The sequence below is a fragment of the Penicillium atrosanguineum genome (assembly GCF_028827265.1).
Source record: "Penicillium atrosanguineum strain IBT 20685 chromosome Unknown utg000006l_segment0_segment0, whole genome shotgun sequence".
NCBI classification, from domain to species: Eukaryota; Fungi; Ascomycota; class Eurotiomycetes; order Eurotiales; family Aspergillaceae; genus Penicillium; species Penicillium atrosanguineum.
In genome coordinates this window covers 317,158-339,906 of record NW_026623138.1, presented here as the reverse complement: position 1 = coordinate 339,906, position 22,749 = coordinate 317,158, and the positions used below count along the sequence as shown (strand labels likewise).

Genomic DNA, 22,749 nt, shown 5'->3' with positions numbered 1-22,749 from the left:
AGTAAATTGAGGGAGGAGGGCACATGGCACTGCAAACACCTATGGCAGGCTTTGCGCACGGATTTTTCCGCTTTCTTTACCAATCAAATGCCCCCTCGCGAGGGCGCGACACTGAAGTTTGCTATCTTCCCGCCGATGACCTGGATACTTGCAATGAGGTGCAATACCTTGAGGCCAATCAGATCTGCGCTCTTTGGTCTGAACGATGTCATTTTTCAGCGCCCCATCTTTTTTTGTCACAAAGAGTGTGTGGGGATAACGGATATGCTATCTTTTAACTCCGTTATTACTTGTAGTCAAGTTATCTCCGCATTGATCAGAGCCCTACTTAATTAGGAGGAACGGAAGCTAATCGGGTCCGAGAGATCATTGTGAAAAGCTATAAGTCACAAAATTTACACGCAAGGAAGATTAACACCATAGTAAATTTTTTATCTTGCATATCCTTCCACACCACCTAAGATAACAACACAATGGCAACAAAGGTCGTTCTCGTGACTGGCGCCAGCAGTGGCATTGGATACGAGACTGTCAAGGCCTTCATCGAGTCTCCAAACCCTTACCACGTATTTGTCGGAAGCAGATCCATACAGAAGGGTAACGACGCGCTTCAAAAGATTCGAGCTGAATGCCCCAGTGCAACCAATACACTCGAGATGCTCATACTCGACCTCAACAGTGATGAATCCATCGAGAAAGCCTTTGAGGCAGTGAATAGTAGCCAAGGTCGACTCGACATTCTCATCAACAATGCTGGTAAGCAAGTTGCCTTGAAAACCTTTGACCTTCTATATAAAGTATAGCTTAACGAACTCTCCTAGGCGCCGGCTTCGATGGGGAGTTTTTGCAGGCCAAGATATCCTTGCGCGAATGCTACAACAAAGCCTACGATGTGAATGTATCAGGAACTAATGTCGTGACCTGGACATTTATTCCCTTGCTACTCAAGTCCGCAGAACCTCGTCTGCTCTTCGTAGCCGGCCTTTCGCAGATGACCCAGGCGGCTAAGGCCTACTTCCCCACGCCACCGCAACCAGCGGGTTGGCCAAAAAATATTGACTTCGAAACAATTGGGTATCGCTGCAGCAAGACAGCTATGAATATGATGATGCTAGACTGGAATCATAAACTCAAAGAGGACGGGATCAAGGTTTTCAGCGTCAGTCCTGGGTTCTGTGCTACAGGACTAGGCGGTCTAGGAGAAGACTTGATAAAGGCAATGGGAGGAGAGCATCCCAGGGAAGGTGCCCATAGGCTCGTCACCGTTGCCGAGGGTTACAGAGATACTGATACTGGAAAGATTGTTGACAAGGTCGGCTTGCTCCCCTGGTAGCAGGCTGTTGCTTCTTTTTGCTGGCTTTATCGGTCTTTCTATACTCAACTCTCAATGCCGCTAAGCCCCTCCACCAGCGTATGAATACCCGCTGATATACCCCGGGTGTATGCTTCCGCAACAAGGTCCCCAAACTGTTGCTTATATCTAGAACGGGAGCCTGTTGTTTTCAACTCGAGAGCTAGAACAGAGTTAACGTTAAGAGGTTGAAATTTACAATACACTGTCAAATCATCTTATTACTCGTCTTTTACACTTGCATTTGTTCTTCGACTTAAGCCGTGCACAAACGGCATAATTTACCACGGCATAACTCCCGCCTCAACCACAATCTTGCCCACACTATCATCCCTCTCCCCTTCAACAACTCTCTTAATAAACCTCCCACCAATACTCGGATGCTTGGCTCCCATCTTTTTAGCCAACTCCGGCATGCCACCCAAATTAGTGGCTAGCATGCCGGGTCCAACACACCAAACCTTCACCCCATCTTCCTTGAGCTTGTGGTTCCAATCCAGCATCAGCATGTTCAGCGCAGTCTTGCTGCATCGGTATCCAATGGTTTCAAAGTCAATCTTCTTTGGCCATCCAGTGGGTTGAGGCGGCGTGGGGAAATATTTTTCTCCTGCTTGGTTGATATTGGATAGCCCGGTTACAAAGATTAGACGTGGGTCCTTTGACTTCAAGAGAAGAGGGATGAAAGTTGCTGTCATGACGTGCGTGCCAGCCACATTCACATTGTAAGCATTGTTGAAGCACCCTCGGAGTGAGACCCGACCACCGAGGTATTCTAGGTCGAAAGTGGCTCCTAGGATCGAATTAGATCTTATGCTTTTTGTACTTCATTTTATATTTTCACTTACCGGCATTGTTGACTAGGGCATCGATGTACCCGATATCGGTCTGGACTTTGGCAAATGCTTTGTCAATAGAATCATCGCTGGCGATGTCAAGTTCCAATGCCTCGATGGTGTTGGTAGCTCCCGGACACTCGTCGTAGAGGTGTTCAATAGCCGCCTTTGCCTTGTCCATGGAGCGACTACCCATTAAAATGCGATATGACTTGTCGGACTCGTAAAAAGCTTTTACCGTTTCGTAGCCAATGCCACCGTTACCGCCAGTGACAAGGACAATCATAGGTGAGGCCATCGTGATGTTGGGAGCTGATTCTTAATCCTTTGAGTGATTCTTAGCTTGGAGACAGTGGTATGACATCGTGGCCCACGATAACATCTTAATATAAGTTCCAAGATTTACCGTAGAGTCTTGCGAAATTTGGGGTCTTATCCTTCCAAATACCGATAGTTCCGACGTCGATGTAGACTGATCGCCAGCTGGTGACGAGGCGGAGTTAAGGGTCGAGACCCGGCGATAATTCCTGGAAACTCCGCAGAGGCTACCATTGGATTCCACACACCCCAGCGATAATTCTGGCTGTCGATCATAGAGATCATGTTTAGCTGTATGATTAAGTTTAAGTTTGCTCTAGGTAAATCTCCTTGGAGGTGTTATGACGACCTAGGTGGTTGTCCACTCCAGTGCCGTCCCGTGTCTCGACCTCGATGCGAGAACCTAACTTTTGGTACCTCTATGACTTTGACTGAACTTGAATTTCGCCAAGGAATCTACAATGTTTCGAAAACGATGACCTTGCTATTGAAGCAAAGAGTTGAAAATGCCTCGACTGCCCACGTCCCTATACCAACCCGTCATCTCGTAGCGCGTACCCACTCTCTTTCGAGGAGCACAGGTCGCGTCCTATCAACTTGCATCCTGTCTCACCCAGTACACGGGGTCAGAAAATTTTAGTGCAACACCAATGTTGTCCGGACGAATGAAAGGGTCGTATCCATTGTCCAGGTCACTGAGTCTCCATCCAAGAATGTACGTATCCAAAGTGACCACTAACACCTTGTATCCCGCTGCCTTTGCTGTCGATTACAAGCTCACCGTGATATCTTTGTTTTCATTCTGAGGCCAGGAGAGCTGATAGCAGCGAGACACATCACCGTTTGCCTTAGTGACATCCTCAATGCTCGTAGCGGATGCAGTGCTGAGGATGTAGGTGACATGTTCCTGCTGGGCAGCCTTCGCCGTCGCCGTCTCCCCATCCGTGTGGAAAATCTGCTGCACGCCCACCGGTGCAATGACGATCCGGTAATCGTACGTCTCACCGAAAATTGACGTTCTGAGGTTGGGAAGCCGCTCTTGACCAGTCTAGTAGGAATTCCTGTTGAATCTCATACCCTAGATCTACATCCGATATTCCGATCCGACTTTCCCAAACCGCTTTTTCTGACTAAACCTAACTACATTTGAAATTAACTTGATCTTCTCGTTGTATATTTAGCCTCATGTTTCCCTCTGAATAATAGCAAATTTCTCTGACTTGTAACACGTACTAAACCGCAGATCACAAAAAATAGGTGTGCTCCAGGGGCCAGGCGATTTTCAAGCTTATCCACCTGCAACTAAGCATCAAGGTCCTTTGGTCTCATATGGCTAGTCCGTGGAGAGTCGGGTAACTTTCGTCACGTGCACCCAACCAGGCGCTTCCCGATTTGCACGACATTAAGTCATCTATGAACAGTAGTTAGGGGTTCCTCTGTGCTGATTTGGTATTTTATTCCTTGGGGAATCAGGAATAACTGGGTGTTGAAAGAAACAATAACGTTGGTAAGATTCTCCCTTTTGATCGACAATATTTTGGATGCGGTTATGAATATGCCCTATATTTATTGCTTTCGGAGCCCTACAGGCCAAACCCGGTGCCACAATAAACAGTGGAAGGAAAAATTTGGTTTGGTGTTCCCACTATGTATTTTGTATGATCTGCTACTTAGGCATATGTTTCAAATTATTTTGTAGAGAAGGTCATCGAACAAAAAGCGGTTGCAGAAGCCAGCCTGAGGAGGCAGAATGTCTGCCAAAAGATTTCCCTCAAGCTCCAAAGAGGTGGGGGCGTACTGCGAGTCTTGTTCCTTAGTCAGAGACTCGAAGATGTCCGACATCTTCATAGTCCAAGTTGGCCAGGCCGATTCCGAAGTAAGCCGGTCTCTCGCAGAGATAAGAGCCGACAGCAGAGTGGCACCCCTAGCAGCGATGGCGCTGGTCTCAGATTTCTGCAGTAGCGTGATGCAGTCGATCACTAGTTCTCGGTGGGTCTGAAACTCGGCTTCAAATCCGGACCGGTGGAAGATATCCAGGCAAAAGATAATACCGGCGACAATGCAGAACGCCTTATCAACCCAAATTATGGGACCGTCAAGGTCTTTCGTCTGTTTCGCCTCCTTCAAAATGGTTGCAGACGCTGCTAGACAGGTCGTGCGTGTGAATGAGTAGGCGGGATTCGTGAAGCTTTGGCGGATAAAGGCTCGGTGTATCATGATGACCTTATGCGCGAAGCAAATTGTCAAACTCCTCCTCGCCCATACAATCCACTGAGGCCAGGCTGGATCAATGGGCTCAACTACATGGAAGTACCGTGGTATTTCATTTATCGCTAGTGTTCGAATCCGCGAGTCATACTCCATGACGCTTTCGTACATCATGAGCTGCGTTGTGGCACGAAGCATAGCTTCATGGTGACTGATCATGAGCTTCGCAATTTCGTAAAGGTAATTGCCGTAGCTAACATACGTTGGAAATGAGGGAGTTATCGATTCCATTGACAAGTGGTCTCGATTGGCGGGTTTGATAGTAGTGAAATGGAGCGGATGGATTGTGTGCGCTTCTGCAAACGGCACGGACATCCAGTCATTAATGCAGAGAAATGACCAGAGTCTTCGGCCAATCTCACGTTTCAGTAGCTTATGTCGTTGCTCTTCTTGGGAGGAGCTGGTGATGTTCTCCAGTGCTTTGTCATAACTGAGCCGATTCAGACCCAAGCCTTGAGCAATCTTCGAGGCGGCATCTAGTAGTACCGCAAGCTCTTGTGAATGGCCTAGCGGGTGTGCAGACATGGCTAGTGTCGTGATAGCATGGATCGAGTAGATATCAGGGTTTGCCATATACTCAGCTTCGTTGAGACAAGAGATCGTTGCTCTGTACCACTGTTTTGACAGAGTAGTCACCTCTTTTGGGGAGAAGCCCCATTCTTTGAGGTGTGCCTTGGTCGCGCAAGTTATGCTGCCTACCATGATGGAGAATAGTAGGGCAAGCCACTGTAGATTCAGTCGACGAATGACCAACATTCCACTTTTTTCTTTTTGATCTTTAAGAACGCTCTTAAGCTCAGACCGCAAGGTTGGACCATGATAGCAACCGTGATACCATAGAAGGTACATTTCATGATAGTTGACAAGGTTCCAGATATTTTGGATGGTCGGCATCAACGTCTGTAAAAATGCTTCCTGGGGCATAGCTAAGAACTTGAATCCGATACTTGACAGTGATGTCCATGGTTGGCTAGAAGCGTCCTGTTCCATAAAAGGCTTTTGTAGTGTCGGACGCGCGCGGGGATGAATCAAAATTTCTAGCCTCGGCTCGTCTATCAATGTTGAATGATTAAGTATACAGTGTTCGCAAGGAATTCGTGTGTCGTAATTTAGCTCGCGCAGCGAAAATTCCGTGCAGGTCTGACTTGGTGAAAAAAGGGACCTTGTCCCCTCCAGCGAGGCGCTGTTCGTCAGCTCCCGTGGTAACACTTGTGAAAATTCGGTATAGGAGAAATATATCTGATGGGTACAGCTGTGCTTACACGGAATAGATATGGCTGTCTTATCGGAGGTGGCAATGGTCGGCCGAGAAGATAGCTCTTGCACAAGCAAACAGACGCTTTGGGTTATATGACACATCTAATTGGTACGATAACGAAGCAAGGGTGGCCGAATCGTAACCCAACACAAAGCTACGACAACAAAGTTACGATTTACAAAGAGCCGTTCATATGATAAAATTGAGTGAACTCCATATAAGACCGTACAAGATAGCGTACCTTGCCCTGATTCTTGGTAAGGTCTTTAAGCTGTTGACACCCTATCCTGTTTTGCTAATTCCTGCGAAGATCTCATATTCAGCAACCCAACCCTCACTTAGGGCCATCGTCACCCAAAGGTGCAGGCAGATGTGTAAGCGAAAAAATAGAACCTCTTGTAATCTCCGTGAGGAAGATGAAAACGCCACTAGTAAATGGGGTTCTCTATGACCAGTTATACGGAAAATGTCTGCCTGCCAACCTTTACAGTTGCCGGGCTTATATCACGAGTCTCATCGGTGTAGTACCCTCGGCCGAGCACGATAAGCCCAACAGAACAAGACAAACCCGATGGAGCAGGACAAGCCCGACCGAACTCCGCTATGGCCATCTCCGGCACATATATAAATAAGGGAGTCTCGATACAGAGCAACCATTGCACATTTCCGGACGTCAGTTCAAATATAGACCCCATATTGCACAGATGGGCCGAGGTCCCCCAGTCATCGACTTTTCCCGTAAGTTTCCACCATAGCGGCATCAGCAGCCCGCTGACCAAATTATCAGCCTTTTACGGGCAAGATAAGGCAGCAAGATCAAAGCTTGAAGACGAGATTCGTAACGCTTGCCTGGACTACGGATTCTTCCAATTGCGTAACCACGGCATTCCTGAGAATATTCAAAAGGAAATACTGCGTCAATCCGAGGATTTCTTCAATCTCCCGGACGGAGTCAAGGACAAATACAACAAAGGTAAGTGTCTTACCTCAAGGAAGTCGAAGAGAACAGGAGGCCAATTCTAAGTCGCGAAAAGATGTCGGCGAATTTAATCGTGGCTATGAACGGCTACGGTCCCAGAACTTTGAAAAGCTCACCAAAGGAGATCTAAAAGAAGGCTACTTCCTGGCACAAGATCTTCCCCTTGACGATCCTTATGTCCAGGCGAGGAAGTGGGCTCAAGGGCCGAATAAATATCCTTCTGAGGTTAAGGACCCCCATTTATGGAAGAAGACAGTTGATGAGTACCACTTCGTGGTATCTAAAGTCGCGAAAAATGTGCTGAGCGTTTTATTTGACACTCTAGGAGGGGGGCATGAGTTTTTGGATGATTTTTGCGACCATCCGATTGCCGTGCTTCGTCTCCTCCATTATCCTCCACAGGAACCCGATGCCTCGGAGCTAGAACGAGGTATGTAGTACAAACTATGAAAAAGCTGCTAGAATTTTATTTACAACTCGTTTAGGGATCGGCGCACACACCGACTTCGGTGCCGTCACAATCCTCCTTCAGGATTCGACGGGCGGGTTACAAGTCCGAGACCGCAGAACAGGCGACTGGGTTGATGTCGAACCGATCTCAGATGCAGTTGTCGTCAATACTGGCAATCTGATGATGTGTTGGACCAATGACCGCTACGTGTCTAACCTACATCGTGTTGTCAACAAGACTGGGACTGAGAGATACAGTGTGCCATTCTTCTTCGATGGTAATCCAGACTTCTTGGTTAAGTGTCTTCCTAGTTGCATCGAGAAAGGTGAGGTGGCGAAACACGCTCCTCTCACAGTGTCAGAGTGGATGAAGGGACGATATGCGGATACGTTCGGAGGGTCTCAGGAGAAGACCGCTAAAGAAATGGTGGAAGTCTAAATTCTTTTCTTATTATTATTGATACAAACAAAGCATCATCACTTGAAAAATCGACAAAATTTGTGGCATATCCTTTCTGAAAAGGGCTGGCTATGCATCACAAGGCCGGCGAGGTCAAGACAAAAATTGGGATCAATTGAGTTCTCTGTGCTTTCATAGGCACAATCTTAAATGATAAAGTATGGTGCTTTGAATAATACACAAGGATTTTGAGGAGACGAATTTTAGTAGTTCCTGTTGGTTGATTTCTCCGGTCTGCTCCTTAAAGAAGACCATCGCGTCAGGAGAGCCCGAGATTCTACGTGCTAGTAGGTTCCGTCGTAGGTCAGTCACCTGCTATATTTTCTAAGTATAGGCCGCTTCATTCCGTACGAAGAACTTTCTACGAGGGCATTTTTCCAGCCATTTGTCGGTTAGTCCCCAGACAGGAGCCATGGCAGATAGTCCTACATTAAAAACGGCTCATATTACTCCAAATTCCAGAGTAACAAGGCCAGAAGGCTCCCAATTTACCTCCATCTGGCCTTATGATGTAATAATAAGATGATTCTTTCATTAAGTTGGAAGTACCTGCCGTCCATCTTGCCTATCAACTAACTCTTTGCGTAGCGCATATCGGAGTAACTGAAAAGAATGGTAAGGACATCGAACTTTGAAGCCGCAACCGATAGAATACCGATACTGATATAGAAAAGAGTCTTTGAAAAATGCACACGAGTCACTTGAAGGGCCGTCACAACGCCTGTCACGATGAATGCCGCAGAAACAAGATGCTGGGTTTTCTCCGCATCGAGATAGAACGCACTGCTCACAACGACCAAAGGGATTGAAGCTACCGATCCTATAATGGTCAAGGCATGTTGCAGGCCGAGGATGATGATCAGAAGAATTGGCACCTAGTCATTAAAGCCATAGAACGGTGCGTCGTAATCCCTTGTGCCGCTTGTTTAACGGACAGATATTTGGAATATTTGGAGTCACAAGATATGCAGTCGTTTACATGACAAATCAGCTTCTGTCGATCAACCCGGATGTCTCAATTAATGTTCATAGTTGACAATCCACCCATCCTGAGTAGTGAAGCAACTGCAAAGTCATTTCCATCGGGTCTCGGCGAGCGACGCAATCTCAATGACCCGTGACTCTCCATCTCCAGTGTCAGAAATATCAAAAGAGGCAAGGACTAGTGTCGGGCTGTTCTTTCTCCCGGGATCTCCACATCTCATCTATGATCACTGGCGGCGATCAAAAAAAAGTTCAATAGGGAACTGCCTCGCTGCCAGTGGGAGGGAAATTATGCCTCGTTTCCATTAGTTGTATCGCGCCAAGATGCTAAGCTATCAGGGCGCCCCCGTGGGGATGATAAGCAACACCCGATGTTCCCCGAGGGTTTAGCGTCGGCCGAGATGCTGGGAAATCCAACTGATAAAGCCTGTTCAATGTTGATGTAGATGGCCAGAAACTTCAAAAGCACTTTGGATCCAATTCAGCCGTGTTACTTTATTTGAGTTTATCGCTTGAGTCTTTTTAGCCATGTGTCTGTGACCGCCGCTCCAATGAGCTGCGAATTATTCTACGGCGCCACTGTACTTTCCGTCAGTCAAGAGCGTGAAGTCATATTGAAAGGATACATCCGCGTCGATGAAGACCGCATCTCCGCGGTCGGCAAATGCCCATAACCCCACGACCTGCCTATATGAACAGATCGAATGGATTGCGGAGGGAAAATCGTCGTCCCCGGTCTGATTGACACGTATGCACATATTACGCCAACCATACAATGATGTATAGGGAATGCGGAGGCAGTGCCTATGCGCCACCGGAGCCACCTATCAATACATCACCTCACCTGCTTGTATACGCACGGAGGGGTCCTCTAAAAAGGAGGAGCTGGATCCCCAGAGAACGAACGATTAGTCTGACAATGACCATACCTATATCAGGCACATCTCAAATTCTTCACTCGTATCCATATCGTACCGGGACACCCTCAAGGGGCTGTCCTAACAGCACATCTGGTCCAATCCCTACTTCGAGGGCTCGCAGAAGATCTACCCTTGCATAATGGCTGTGCGACACCCTTTGGCCACTGGAGGCAGCTTTTCAAAAGAACGATGGTGTCCATGCAGCTTGTCTGACGATCGCGGAAATGCTGTAAATGGGCACAATGTGCTTCCTTGATCCGATTTTGACATACCGAGCTGATTTAAAGCGATCTGCAATGTTGCCAATGGATCAGGGCAAGCTGATGAAATTTACGGAAGCGAACCGACAACTCTCAATTAAGGACTCGAGAGACCAAGACCTACTAGTTGATCGTCGTCGAATACGCAGATCTGCCCTCTAATATATGGACGAGTGCATTTTATGTTGAGCTCTGGGAAATAGTGCAAGAGAGTGTGGAGGTAAAGCTGATTTCAATTGTTACACTAGATATATCAAGGAACACACAAATCTCGAGTCAACTCAAACCTCGAGTCAACTCAAACGATGGCCAGTGTGGTATATCGCAATTGGAATTACCTCCCGAGTTACCCAATGGCCTTAGAAGAGGTTGAAGCCTAGTTGATGGTCAGAAGGCCGGCTCATCTGTATATATTTTAGCTGCTTCGGGGTAACCGACTTATCTGTGGCATGGTGAGGATTTTTTTCGTCAAAATCAAGTCCTTCTTCAGCAAGCAAAGAATGAGTAACTTTAGAAAAGTGGCTGCCGAAGCAGGCCTAAAGTAATGCAATGTGGAGTATAGCTCTGCATTGATTGAATAATATAATCGCGTGTCTATTTGTATTCTGGTTGTGTTTACATATTTGATGATATTTACTTATTTTCTGGGCAAGGCAAAAGTAGATGACGTCACTACCTGGACCCTTCCGAACCAGACTCCACTCAATTTAAGGCAGCAGCAGAACATCACTCTAAAAGTAAGACTCAAATGTGAAAATTCCGCCCGGTCACTTCTGGTATAATCAAACATCGACCTAAAACGTGAGAGAAGACTGCGCGACTTTGCCCCGGTCGCGAGGGATCGCCACTATCAATCTTTGCCGATCACGATCCACCATGAACAGCAGTGGCCCTCTCTTCGTCGCCCAGGAGGCTTTGTGTTATTACCCAATCAGCACAATATATGACTCGTGCCCGAGGTATCTCTTTTACGCATTGCTACTCGCCAGCTGCTTGACCCGATGGACGGGATGGTTGGCGGATGTTTTCTTGGGTGCCGCCGCGACATATGCAGGGACCGCTGCGATACAGTCGTTCATCTTAGTTGCAAATCGTCCAACGAGGCAAACCCCCTCGCCTGTAACTATTCCATACATCTCGGATAATACGACATTATGGGAAAGTTTCCCGCAACTCATTACGCAAACGGGCGAGGTCATGATTCAGCCAGCGGCACTTGAGCTGGATGGTGACGCTGTTCTCGCGATCGTCGTCACTGGCTATCTTGTCTTCCTCCCCCTACAGTGCTGGTCACGAGTTTTGACGCATGAAAGAGCTCGGAACCTCTTGTTCTATGTGTGGAATATGCTTATGTTCGCTGGATCCATCTGCTGTCTGGTCTTTGCTGGGAAAAAGGACTCGATCCCCACGCAATATATGTTCTGCTACCCCGATGTCCCACCACTGCAGCAAACCTCGAGCGATGGATGGGGAAATGATTGGAGAACGGGAACATGGAATGCTAGTGTCTGGAATATCTTTTCTAATATATCTCACTGGGGTGCAATTGGTGACATTTGTTACAACCCCTGCTTCAATTCTACGCAGATCCTCCGAGTGCCAAGCCAATTACAGTCATGGGTCGCTTCCAATGATTCTGAGTTAGCACATCCGAATCGACTCTGGAACAGAATTATCTACTCGAATCGCTACATCTACAGCCTCATCGTCATCTGCCTTGTTTTGAACATTGTGCATCTAACATTCAAATGGTTGCCATACAAATCTCGCATACCGTCTGCCCAGATTGTTGTGATTTGGAAGGAAAAAAAATCAATTTATCATGCCTTCAGGCAGGAACTTCAAGACGCACTGTCAATATCCAGAGATAAACAAGACGAAAAGAAAGGTGTTAGCGCTTCCACTGGGAAGAAACCTCCCCGATGGAGCCGCATTCGACCTTTCTTCACTATTCGCTTCTTCAGGGCACTCCTGCGCGTACTCGCGGACGCGTTTATCCTTTTCGGACTACTGTTCAGTATGATCATCAGTCCCCTCACGATCATTGCCTTTGTCGCGTGGATCGAGTGGTGGATTTACAACGATGGCCCTTCACAAGAGCATCCACAACAGGTGGGGCAATGGTCATATCTGGTTTCAATCGCTCTATTGCTTGTATCAGCGGTCATCTTATCGCTTAAATACAAACTAGCGACAAAATCCGAACTGGATACTGAGATTGAGAAGACAAAGACTCATCTCGAAAAGCTTCAACAAAGGAGGGATGCTCGGTCGCCATCTGAGATTGTCGCGTTGACCGCTCCAGCAAGAGCCGAGGACTGAGCCCTAGCATGTATCATAGATAAAATTTCTCTGCTATGTTTTAGAATAGAGCAATCAAAATAATATGCAACGTGAGGTCTCGTGATGGTGATTCACTACCACTTCATTTCCAAGTTCTAGGAATATCCAACCACGCGGTGACTAGGAGCTCAATATACAATCAAACTAGAATTCAAGGTCCAAGTCAACTAGAGCCCAAACTCAAACCCCGGACTTTACTTGGCCCGCGTGCGGGGTGCTTAGTATCCGGTTTTGTGATTGGCGCTAGATTCCGTAGTGACATGTTATTGAAAAGCAACTTTGCTAATTTACCGTCCCCCTGAGGGGTCTTATTCGATAGAGTCTATTCATCATCGTCTTGGTGCTCGCTTAGACTTGATGTACATCGTGTCTAAGCGAATGTTACATCTGATAGAGCTCTTGGCGATCTACCCCTCAATATCTGTGCTTGAAGATCGTATTTATGGCACCGGGTAGCTCTTGATCCTGTAAGTCTTTTAGATGAGCCGAAGATACTATGACTATTTCACACGAGAAGGAGACTCAGCAATTTGTTGAAGATGTCTTGCGTACGGATACAAACACCGACCCCAAGACACAGCACGTGCCGCTCTGGCAGTCTGTGAAGAAGTGGCCCAGAGTTATCGCTTATTGTCTAATTTTGAGCTCTGCTATCCTTCTCTACGGATATGATCTGGTTATCGTTGGTTCCGTCTCCGCCATGCCTTCATTTCAGTATGTCCAAACTTCCCGTTCTGGACCATTCACTAACCACGCAATCAAAGACAACACTTCGGCGAGAAGTTCGGAAAAAGATTTATTATCCCTTCAATGTGGCTCTCCCTTTGGAACGTCGCTAGTCCGATAGGCATGATGCTCGGGTCTATAATCGGCGGTCAGTTACAAGATCGTGGTGGACGACGAATTTCTCTAGCAACGGGCGCCTTCCTCTCGGCAATTGCGGTCGCTATTTGTTATGTTGCCGATCTCCCAGACGAAATAACTGCGCGAAGAGGCGTATTCTTCGTCGGCAAATTCTTTCAAGGAGTTTGTCTCGGTATACTTTTGTGCGTGGTGCAGACCTACATGTCTGAAGTCCTGCCCGTCCTACTACGAGGTCCGATTATCGCCTTTTTGCCAATCTTCACTCTTCTCGGACAGCTCATTGGATCTGTCGTCGTATATACCTCTTTAAAATATCCTGGCGCACAAAGTTATCGCATTCCTTTCGCGTCACAATGGCCATTTTCAGCGGTTACTTTTGTACTCGCTGCTATTATTCCAGAAAGCCCGATATGGTTGTTGAGAAGAGGGAGTTTGAATAAGGCTTTGAAGGCACAAAAGCGATTGGAAAGTCCTGGTGTTGACTCTGAGGCTATTATTGAAGACCTGCGGGTTTCCATCCTGGCGGAGGAAGAGACGAGAGCCACTAGCACGTATGCGGATTGCTTCAGGGGAGTCAACTTGCGCAGAACCTTGGTGGTGGCATTGGCAAACTGTCTACCCCAACTCTTCGGCCTTCAACTATTGGCAAATGCTTCCTATTTCGCACAAATCGTCGGCATGGCATCAGCTAACAGTCTGATTTTCCTTATCCTTGGCATCGGTCTTGGTCTGATTGCAAACATCGGCAGTCTATGGGTACTGAATGCGTTCGGTAGACGTTTTCTGGTGCTTGTAACTCTATCGATAACACTCGTTCTTTGGTTAGCAATGGGCATAGCCGGGTGTTTTGACGGAGTCGTCACAATTTGGTACGCCTCAGTGACAATGATGATTGTGACCATGATTTGCGGTCTGGGTATTTGGCCTGCTTCCCATGTCATCGCCGCCGAAACTTCCTCACTGCAGCTTCGTGCCAAGACCCAGGGCATTGGCTGGTTTGTGAGCGGTGTCGCTCAAGGTGTCTTCTCCATCAGTCTGCCATATATTTACAACCTGGATGCGGGTAATCTCAAGGCTAAGACTGGATTTGTTATGGCTGGGTTTGCCGCAATTGCCATAGTTGCAACTTGGATTTGGGTGCCAGAGATGAAGGGCCGATCCCCTATGGAGATTGATCGGATGTTTTCGTTGAGTCTCAAGACCCGTGATTTCAAGAACTGGAGAAGCGATGTGGTAATGGAGAAGCACATTGATCCACCAAGGCAGTCAACCGGGGTGTGAATGTGACTCTTGGCTTCATTAAATCCAGTACTATGTCCAGAATCATGGCTGGAGTCAGTCATGCCTTTCCGTAATTATTTATCACTTCCTAAAAAAAAACCACTTCCCAATTTGTGAGTTTGGGTAGCATTCCCGAACATGTAGCTCGCTAGCTCTGCTTAAGCTTTATCGCCGTACAGAGTTCGTTTATGGCTAAATAGACAGCAAATATCCACACAAATTCTGCAAAGATAGTCTTCCATTCGTTATGCGTTTCCGTAACATTCGCCGTTTACAGTACAATAGCTCCCCCCGATAGTATACTATGTTTCTACTCGTATGCGCTGTCATGAAAGCGAGCGTTTCACTGCGGGTGATGGGTGGGCATTTGGTTGATAGAAACAGAAACATTGTTGCGGACCTTCATTTGGTCTACAACTTCGAGACTTATATGAGAACTTGAAGAACAATTAAATTCCCTCGTGTTATCAAGTTCCCGTTAGCCTTTTCCCTCGTCCAAGTACGCACCCTTTTCGATCCAAGACGCCCGGTCTAAATCGGGAAAGTGGTCTCGATATAACGCTCACGTTAACGTCATATCTCTGAAAGCTTTGTATAAACTTTAAAAACACAGACAATATAAGAATTTTGTCGTTTCTAGCTTCGGGCGAAGATGATCATTCCGCTCAAAGCGCCCATGACCAATATGCCTGACTCGTCCGCCGCCATATTCCCGAAATTTACTCAGTTGCCGGTCGAAATGCAACTTGAAGTTTTAGCAAAACTTGACTATATTTCATCTATTTGCTTCTCGGAAACAAACGAATATTACAAATCCGTTATACGACCTGCTCATTCTACAGCAGCGCAGAAGCGAGTGTTAATTTTTACCCAGGAAGGCTGGCCAGAGCAAGTCTCACCTTCAACGCATAAGACGCCACCTTAGCACCCTTTCCAATTGCTAATTTTTCCAGAAACTCTGGCTATTATGCTTGCGGGTCCTGTGAGAAGCTTCGCCACCGTAAATTCTTTTCCTATGACCAGATTTACCGGAAAGTTTTATGCCAAGAGAACCCATATGAGAAGCACAACTTCAACTATGATATCTTTGAGAAAAGGAACGGTAGATTATGCATGGAATGCATCCAGCAGAATTTGCGCAAATGGTTTTACGAACGGAGACCGTGGCAATATGGTTATGTTCGCACCCTATATCAAAAGGGGCAGATGATCATCAGTGATGAGCGCTGCTGGATTTTATGCAAAGGTTGCTCTAAGTTTTCAACAATCCGGTCATACTGTGTGTCATGCCATAGATGCGGGTGTTGCCTCGCGCCTTTCAAGCAACAAAGGCCCGATGGAACGAGATGGACAGCATTGATTGAAAGACACACCTGTCCAAACTGCTCCAGATATACCTATGGATTCATAAAACGGACTGGGCTTTTTCGAAGCCTGCTTCAACTCTGCTGGGCATTTTATCGACAGCGTAGCATCCCTAATAGCGACCTTTGCAGATACTCCAACAAGGAGGACAGAGGATCATTAGCTGAAGCGGCACAAAAAAGGAGTCAACAGAAGATTGATGGGTTCTTGAATTCAGGCTTGGTTGAAGAGGGCGGACCTAAGAGGGACTCAAATCGATTGATGTCCAAGTGGACCAAGGGAGGCTGGATCAGGACGGGCATGCCTAGAAGGGTGTTCAAAACAAAAACAAAGAGGCCGAGACGGTCAAAAACTGCATGGAGCAAAAAGAAAAAGCCGAGCAGACGATGAAACTTAGCTAAATCTTTCTTTCAATTCATTTGTGTGTGACGGTTTGCATCTGCGAAAGTGATTCACATTGCATCGAACCAAGTCATCAGAATTCATTGACGGGCGAAATAGGAGCAGGTTTTATCAGGTCGATGGTGTACCAATCTATAATATTTGCTTCTCTCGCAAGCTGGAGCTTCGAGTCATCTTGTAATGGAGGTTTGATAGACGACCGCAACGAAGCTTTAATTCATTGCTCGAGTTTTCTTCAAAGCGCTGTTTTGTCTTATACACTGTCGGGTGCAAAAATTTGAAATCTTGCTGATGTTTTTGCTCCTATGCCCTTCTTGGAAGCAACAATAACGCATACCGTATTTCTGACAATCATTTACCAGTGACAAGCCGCTTTCAGTGCTTTTGGGTCTCTCTCGAGACGTGTTCTTTGGATAGACTCTGTTGGAATGTGCATTTTGATAGTTTTGATGGCTACTTCCATACGACAATCATTATTTTTTGACACAGCATGATTCTTTGAACTATTAGGACCACGACAGCATCGGCTTATAGCCAAGATAAGTTCGCTTCGCCCATGGAAGTTATTGACGGTACTCCTCATCAATCTGAATCAACGCATTCATTCCATCCCTCTCAAGCACATCCGTATCCAGTACCAAATTAGCAAACAAAACCGCAGGCTCAGTCATGCTCGCATTGTCACTAATTCTATGGTGACATCCTGGTGCCTCGTACCAGGTTCCGCCCGTCTCGATCACCTTCATAGGAGAGTCATTCATCTTGTTCAACAGCGCGCCGCTAATCACGTAGGCGGAAACCGAAGACCCTCCGTGTCGGTGCGGGGGTGTTGAGCCATTGGGTGGGAATTCGACATGGAGTCCGACGATACTTTTCCCGGGGCAATTGGCTAGTTTGTATTGGTAGGCAATATTGATTGCCGGCATTGGGCGACTGTGAAGTTGTTAAGCTAACTTAAATGGAATTTTCCCATGACTGTGGGCATGCGGCTTACCTGGGGTCATAAGTCGGCTCTTCCATTGCGGTTATATATGTTCGACAAAGGAATCAAATTTTCGTCTTGTCACGCTGCTTGTAACCTTGGTGTATGCTCGATTGTAAAGTGCTTTGAACCAATACATGGCTTGCCGGGCTTTTATACCCATAGATCTACCAGCAATTTGTTGGGGCAGGTGTCTTGGCGCTTCGTTGAGAAGCCATAAGACCACTGGAAAGACATCCTTCCGAATAGGCTATAGTGTTTTCAAGTCTGAGCTTAATTCCATGGAGAATGTCCGTCATTCGTGCTGGTGGCGCCGGGACTCGCGATAAGGTCCGATAGGCTATCAATAGGCTAATCGAAGGATACCCGTCGCCACGCTTGGATTCACGAAGGCAATCTGTGTGATTTTGATTGACGTAGTCCATTTCATAGTGCATGCTGTTTGTAGATAGTTCCGTAAGGCAAAATTAAGCTTAACCATGTGCATTTGCCACTTCTGATGGATAGTCTAGGCGATACCACCCCCATTCACATTTCAGTGTTCTTTCAATAAATCAACCATTCATAAGAGAAGAACTCTGAGCACTGCATGCCTTCTCTTTGCATTGTTCAATATGCCAGAAATCAAACTTCAATCAGCTATCATCTTGAAAGGCCCGGGTGAAGCCAGTGTGGTTAAAGACTTATCCATTCCATCGCCTGGAATTGGCGAAGTTTTGATCAAAGTGCAAGCAGTATCTCTCAATCCATCGGACTGGATGGCACGGGATCATCTCGGAAGACCTGGTGCGGGAATGGGCTTTGACTTCGCAGGTACGGTATTAGAAGTGGGCGAAGGCGTTCAGAAAGTGAGGTCTGTTGGAGACCGTGTGGCTGGGTTTGTTCATGGATGTAAGAGATGTGAACCCTTTAAAGTTATTGACACTAATGGTATTTAGGCCACGGTGCCAACTATTCTATTGGTGCTTTTCGTGAATATTTGACTGCAGATGCTGCTCTCTTAATTCACATACCCTCTAACTTGGAATTCACCGAGGCAGCCACGCTCGGTATGGGTGTTAGCACAGCAGCTCAACACCTTTATCAGAATTTACCATTGCCAATTCCCTGCAAGACATCAGTGCGCACAAACCAAGCCATTCTAATATATAGCGGAAGTACCGCAACTGGAAGTCTGGCAATTCAGTTAGCTAAATTGTAGGTAGAGAAGCCCCTCCCCAAACCCCCCTTTGGCTAAGCATCTCACAGATCCGGCTTCAAAGTAATTACAACCTGCTCCGAGAAAAATATTCCCTGGCTCCACAGCCTTGGTGCAGATGCAGTAGTCGACTACAACCAAATCGACGCAATCCGCCAAGTTCGCCGCCATATCGAGGATCGCGGCCTCTTCATAATCTTAGACTGCGTCTCCAAAGACGCAACCGCTGCCTTCTGTTACCAATGCTTCGCGCCCCCGCTCAGTGCCGGAAACGAAAATGCCCCTTGGACTTTCTACTACGCCTCGCTCATGCCGGTGAAGAATCTCCCCCCACCGCCAATAATGATTCCTAAGTCGGCAATTATCCATGCGGAGTGGAATATGGTTTTCACTTGTTTTGGACGACGGTTTACAATCGTTAATGAGGGACTTGGATTGAATCGGACCTGGGAGCCGTCGGCTGTGGATAGGGAGTTTATGACTTTTTTCTATCGTTGTGTAGAGCAGATCATTCCGCTGGGGAAGATAAAGCTTATGCCGGTGGAAGTCAGAGAGGGGGGTCTTGAAGGTGTTTTGGAGGGGATTCAGCTTGTTAAAGATGGTGGTGCGCTGGGGAAGAAATTGGTTTATGCGCTGTGAGGTTGCAAAGATCTTCAGCTTCATCGTCTTTGGATATCACAAACAATTAAAAATTAGTGTATTAATGTATTATATGTAGAAAACTACCAAGGAAATCAAAGCTGAGCCAAGAGCAATTCCCCAAGTGCCAAGCTGCTGACTGGGGGCTCCGTTCGTACTTGTACTCGAGCCGTTGTATCCAACATTTAAAGTATTGTTATTGAAGCCGACCGTCCTCTTCCAAGTAGGCTTAGATGTATCATTCACGAGAACGTCGGAGTGATAGCTGTCAATGGTCCCCAAGAAGGTGATCTTCACCTTTCCTCGGGCCTCGATGTCAACTGTATTGAAGGTGTTATTTCCGGTCGGCTTTGGTGTAGCGTCAAAATACCCTTCAATCGTCAAGTTGGCGGTATTGCCATCAAATTGCAGGTTTAGAACGGGGTCAGGGTATGAATGATTGTTGCCCACGTTGGCCCACCAGGATTTATTGATCAGGGCGCCGTCCCATGCGACATCGCTCTTGCCGTCGCAGCTGGTCATGTTGAAATTGAGAAGCCCGTCTCCGTAGTATTTGCTGAGAGTGCTTGACAGATTATACGGTGCGCTCTTTGTTTCGGCAAGAGTGTAGTTGAAGTTGTCTTTAACGTAAAGGAGGTTGTCAAAATAGTACATAGGGCTAGGTGGACATTAGTATCGAGGAGCCCATCTGTCGAGAGGAGGTAACATACTTGGAAGAAAGCAAGCCCCATTTGAGCGGCATATCTGCCATTGTCTCGGTTGCTGGTAATGAGCTGAAATTGAAGTTGGGTTCCCATGTCGTCAGATAGGTGTTGATCGGGTTGTTGCCGAGGTTATATTCGTCCGACTCGGTGATTGCGAGGCGCGTTTCGTAGACGGTGTCAATTGTTGTACCGCGCAGTTTGGGACAAGACTGCCAGACTTCATCATCGGTATCATCCGACGAGAGGCCCCCGAAAGGTATAAATTCGAGTGTTGTGGTTCCATTGTAGTACCTACACCAATCAGCATGGTGCCCGCGATCCACAAGAAGGAAACTCACGATCCAGTCCAATGATAGAGACCATTTTCGGTAACGTTGGTCGGTCGAAAGGTTAATGAAGGATCGTAATTAGTGTCGTTCGCGGCTTGGGCGCGCGCTGTCAAAAGAGTGGCTACAGCCAAATGGGTGAGCTGAGAACCGCGCATGTTGTCGGGGTCGGATAAAAATGAACGAAGCCTGTAGACTCCAAACTCCGGACCCTTCCATCTCTTATAAGGGAAATTCGACCTCCGGTTTCATGGCTCCTGCCTTGCGCTAGCTGATAGAAAAAGGGACTCCGCCCGTACGCCTTTCTACTTCTGACCTAGCGCATCCGGAGGCTCAGTTTTAAGCGAATCCAAGTCTCTGTTAGTCTCTGTTAGTCTCTGCCAAGCCCATTTTGGCCCCGATTATGAATGCCCGATTGGTCTCGGGAATCGCCGGCCAGGCACGAGACCGCCGGGGCGTGATTGTCTGGAGTGTTGATTTCCGCGCTCGGCTACTGTAAGCGAGAAACCATTATTACTCATTGCTCCAGCGGTTGAAGAGGCCCGAGTGTAAAGAGGCTCAAGTTAGGTCCATCGGACAAACTAGATTTTCGCGTGGGGCTATTTTTGGCTCTGTGCAAAGGCAGCCCGTATCAGCGTTGATTTGTTCGCATCGCTGCACTGCACGGGCTTATAGATGTTGAAGGGTTTGGTTTGAATTGAAAATAATATGAATAGACCTACTTGGACCTAATATGGTGTTGCGCAAAGCGATGGTTTCCCGCGTTATGTTTTCTGTTTATCAATCCCCACACAACTTGGCAACAAAAGTTGAGGTCGAATCTGGGACTTGCAAACTTTAGGTAGATTGGCGGGATGGTTTTCCTTATATTAATCAATGGCGTCCAGATTGCTAAGCCATGGAAATATGCTTGTGGTAAACCAGATGATAAGCATGACACTCCGCAGAAACTGTGGTGTGAAGGGGTTAGTATCTCTCTGGTCTTGAACCCGACGCCTTTGATCTGTCTAGCAGGGTTGGGTTCTATGAAGACTGTTATGACTCAGGTGATCAGCCGAAACAGAGTTGTAGAGGTGATTTTAGGTGGTCCATGGTGGGGATTTTCTCTAGTGCTCGAAATACCTGCCATCCATTGCCTTGCAACTCTTTCACTTTCAATTGTAGTCTCACTTTACTCCTTCGGTGATCTAATATTTTTCTTTCCTTTGTAATTGCCCTTCTCTCCTCCAATTTCACCTTTAGCTTTGATCCTTCCCCGCCAACTTTACAATGCCACTCACACTACGCCCTCGCAACAAACCCCCAGCAAAGCCACTCAACCATCCTCGCAGGTCAGCACCTAATTTTAAAGCCAAGGCCAGAGCCAAATAGTCACATAAAAGCTCCGCATCTCTTCCAGGCTTTACCAGGGTCTCCCAAAGGACCGATATGACAGAGGTTTATCTCGACCCTGGCGATGGAAACCTCCCCCTTAATATGACACTTCCGCAAGAACGCGCCTTGCCAGTGATCCCAACCGATGGTATCCAGCGACGCTGGATCAACAAAGGCGAGCCTATCATTGAAAATTCAAAGGTCCCAAAGGGTTGGTACAGTGAGGAGCCAGATCTGCATGAGGAGTATGTATCAGAGTAACCAATCCGTTTACCAATCTTCATTCAACTTTCATATTTTCTGCTCATTTCCATGAATAGTTTAATGGTCCGGGACCTTATCGGGTCTTATTGATTCAGAAAACCATCCAAATCCCTTCTATTTTACAGAGAACAAACCAGAATGAATCTAATCTAAGCGCCTTCTGCCAACTTCCCCAATGCATCCCCCTCAACCATCATCTTCATCCACTCCTCCATTCCCTTCGCCCCAACCTGCTCATAGAACTTAATCGAGGGCGTATTCCACTTCAACACACTCCATTCAAGCCGTCTGCCCTTAACCTCAATCACCTGCTTTGCGAGATACTTCAACAGCTTAAACCCATATCCTCTTCCGCGCGCAACAGGTTGCACGTATAGATCCTCGAGGTAGATGCCCGGTGCAGAGCGCCAGGTGGAGTAGTTATAGAAGTACAATGCCATCCCCACCGGGATTGGGGTGGGGTTTTCGGGGGACGCCGGGGGGGTGATTAGGGCCGTGTAGACTGAGCCGCGCTTGGGAGGGTCGTCGGGGAATGAGAGGGTGTTTGTGAGAGATTCGACGGTGGCTTCGACTTCGTGGAGGGCTTTTTCGTAGTCGGCGAGTTCGCGGATGAATTCGAGGATTAGTGGGACATCTAGGTGGTGTTAGTGGGGCTCTTTATAGACTTGGAGGGGTTATCCAGGTTGGGCTTGCTGGATAATTGAGGGGTTCTTACCCTCTGCCGTAGCGAGGCGGATGGTGGGTTGGTCTGACATGGTGTATGTGATTGATTTGGGAGGAATCGGGAGAATTTGGAGGGGTTTTGTAGAAGGGAAGTCGTAGGGCGCGTCGTAGGGTGTAAGGTGTGAAAGGGTTTGACATCCGGGGTTAAATGTGGATATGGAGATAATGACCCACATGGACCAGTTGGAAGCTCGGGATACCGA

The 22,749-nt window shown here is 47.2% G+C and overlaps 11 protein-coding genes across 11 annotated transcripts; 6 read left to right on the top strand and 5 right to left on the bottom strand.

Annotated features, from left to right (window-relative positions):
- Positions 1-473: 473 nt before the first annotated feature.
- Positions 474-1,333, top strand: N7443_007233 (uncharacterized protein; the record flags this gene model as incomplete). Its single annotated transcript, XM_056887289.1, has 2 exons — positions 474-756; positions 822-1,333. 2 exons carry the CDS (start codon positions 474-476, stop codon positions 1,331-1,333), a joined length of 795 nt encoding a protein of 264 aa, XP_056738980.1.
- A 299-nt stretch (positions 1,334-1,632) lies between these two features.
- N7443_007232 (uncharacterized protein) lies at positions 1,633-2,482 on the bottom strand (the record flags this gene model as incomplete). Its single annotated transcript, XM_056887288.1, has 2 exons — positions 1,633-2,141; positions 2,197-2,482. The coding sequence occupies 2 exons, from the start codon at positions 2,480-2,482 to the stop codon at positions 1,633-1,635; spliced, it is 795 nt and encodes a 264-aa protein (XP_056738979.1).
- Positions 2,483-4,185: 1,703 nt separating this feature from the next.
- Positions 4,186-5,472, bottom strand: N7443_007231 (fungal specific transcription factor domain-containing protein; the record flags this gene model as incomplete). The annotated part of the gene is made up of 1 exon (XM_056887287.1): positions 4,186-5,472. One exon carries the CDS (start codon positions 5,470-5,472, stop codon positions 4,186-4,188), a length of 1,287 nt encoding a protein of 428 aa, XP_056738978.1.
- Positions 5,473-6,732: 1,260 nt separating this feature from the next.
- Positions 6,733-7,896, top strand: N7443_007230 (isopenicillin N synthase family dioxygenase; the record flags this gene model as incomplete). The annotated part of the gene is made up of 4 exons (XM_056887286.1): positions 6,733-6,766; positions 6,816-7,001; positions 7,063-7,437; positions 7,493-7,896. 4 exons carry the CDS (start codon positions 6,733-6,735, stop codon positions 7,894-7,896), a joined length of 999 nt encoding a protein of 332 aa, XP_056738977.1.
- Positions 7,897-10,957: 3,061 nt separating this feature from the next.
- N7443_007229 (uncharacterized protein) lies at positions 10,958-12,403 on the top strand (the record flags this gene model as incomplete). Its single annotated transcript, XM_056887285.1, has 1 exon — positions 10,958-12,403. One exon carries the CDS (start codon positions 10,958-10,960, stop codon positions 12,401-12,403), a length of 1,446 nt encoding a protein of 481 aa, XP_056738976.1.
- A 517-nt stretch (positions 12,404-12,920) lies between these two features.
- Positions 12,921-14,569, top strand: N7443_007228 (uncharacterized protein; the record flags this gene model as incomplete). The annotated part of the gene is made up of 2 exons (XM_056887284.1): positions 12,921-13,138; positions 13,189-14,569. 2 exons carry the CDS (start codon positions 12,921-12,923, stop codon positions 14,567-14,569), a joined length of 1,599 nt encoding a protein of 532 aa, XP_056738975.1.
- Positions 14,570-16,899: 2,330 nt separating this feature from the next.
- N7443_007227 (cupin domain-containing protein) lies at positions 16,900-17,356 on the bottom strand (the record flags this gene model as incomplete). The annotated part of the gene is made up of 2 exons (XM_056887283.1): positions 16,900-17,269; positions 17,331-17,356. 2 exons carry the CDS (start codon positions 17,354-17,356, stop codon positions 16,900-16,902), a joined length of 396 nt encoding a protein of 131 aa, XP_056738974.1.
- Positions 17,357-17,932: 576 nt separating this feature from the next.
- On the top strand, positions 17,933-19,155 carry N7443_007226 (zinc-binding alcohol dehydrogenase family protein; the record flags this gene model as incomplete). Its single annotated transcript, XM_056887282.1, has 3 exons — positions 17,933-18,209; positions 18,257-18,515; positions 18,567-19,155. 3 exons carry the CDS (start codon positions 17,933-17,935, stop codon positions 19,153-19,155), a joined length of 1,125 nt encoding a protein of 374 aa, XP_056738973.1.
- A 69-nt stretch (positions 19,156-19,224) lies between these two features.
- Positions 19,225-20,343, bottom strand: N7443_007225 (Synaptobrevin; the record flags this gene model as incomplete). The annotated part of the gene is made up of 3 exons (XM_056887281.1): positions 19,225-19,813; positions 19,866-20,150; positions 20,198-20,343. 3 exons carry the CDS (start codon positions 20,341-20,343, stop codon positions 19,225-19,227), a joined length of 1,020 nt encoding a protein of 339 aa, XP_056738972.1.
- Positions 20,344-21,613: 1,270 nt separating this feature from the next.
- On the top strand, positions 21,614-21,820 carry N7443_007224 (NAD(P)-binding protein; the record flags this gene model as incomplete). The annotated part of the gene is made up of 1 exon (XM_056887280.1): positions 21,614-21,820. One exon carries the CDS (start codon positions 21,614-21,616, stop codon positions 21,818-21,820), a length of 207 nt encoding a protein of 68 aa, XP_056738971.1.
- Positions 21,821-21,972: 152 nt separating this feature from the next.
- Positions 21,973-22,578, bottom strand: N7443_007223 (GNAT family N-acetyltransferase; the record flags this gene model as incomplete). The annotated part of the gene is made up of 2 exons (XM_056887279.1): positions 21,973-22,457; positions 22,539-22,578. 2 exons carry the CDS (start codon positions 22,576-22,578, stop codon positions 21,973-21,975), a joined length of 525 nt encoding a protein of 174 aa, XP_056738970.1.
- Positions 22,579-22,749: the final 171 nt, after the last annotated feature.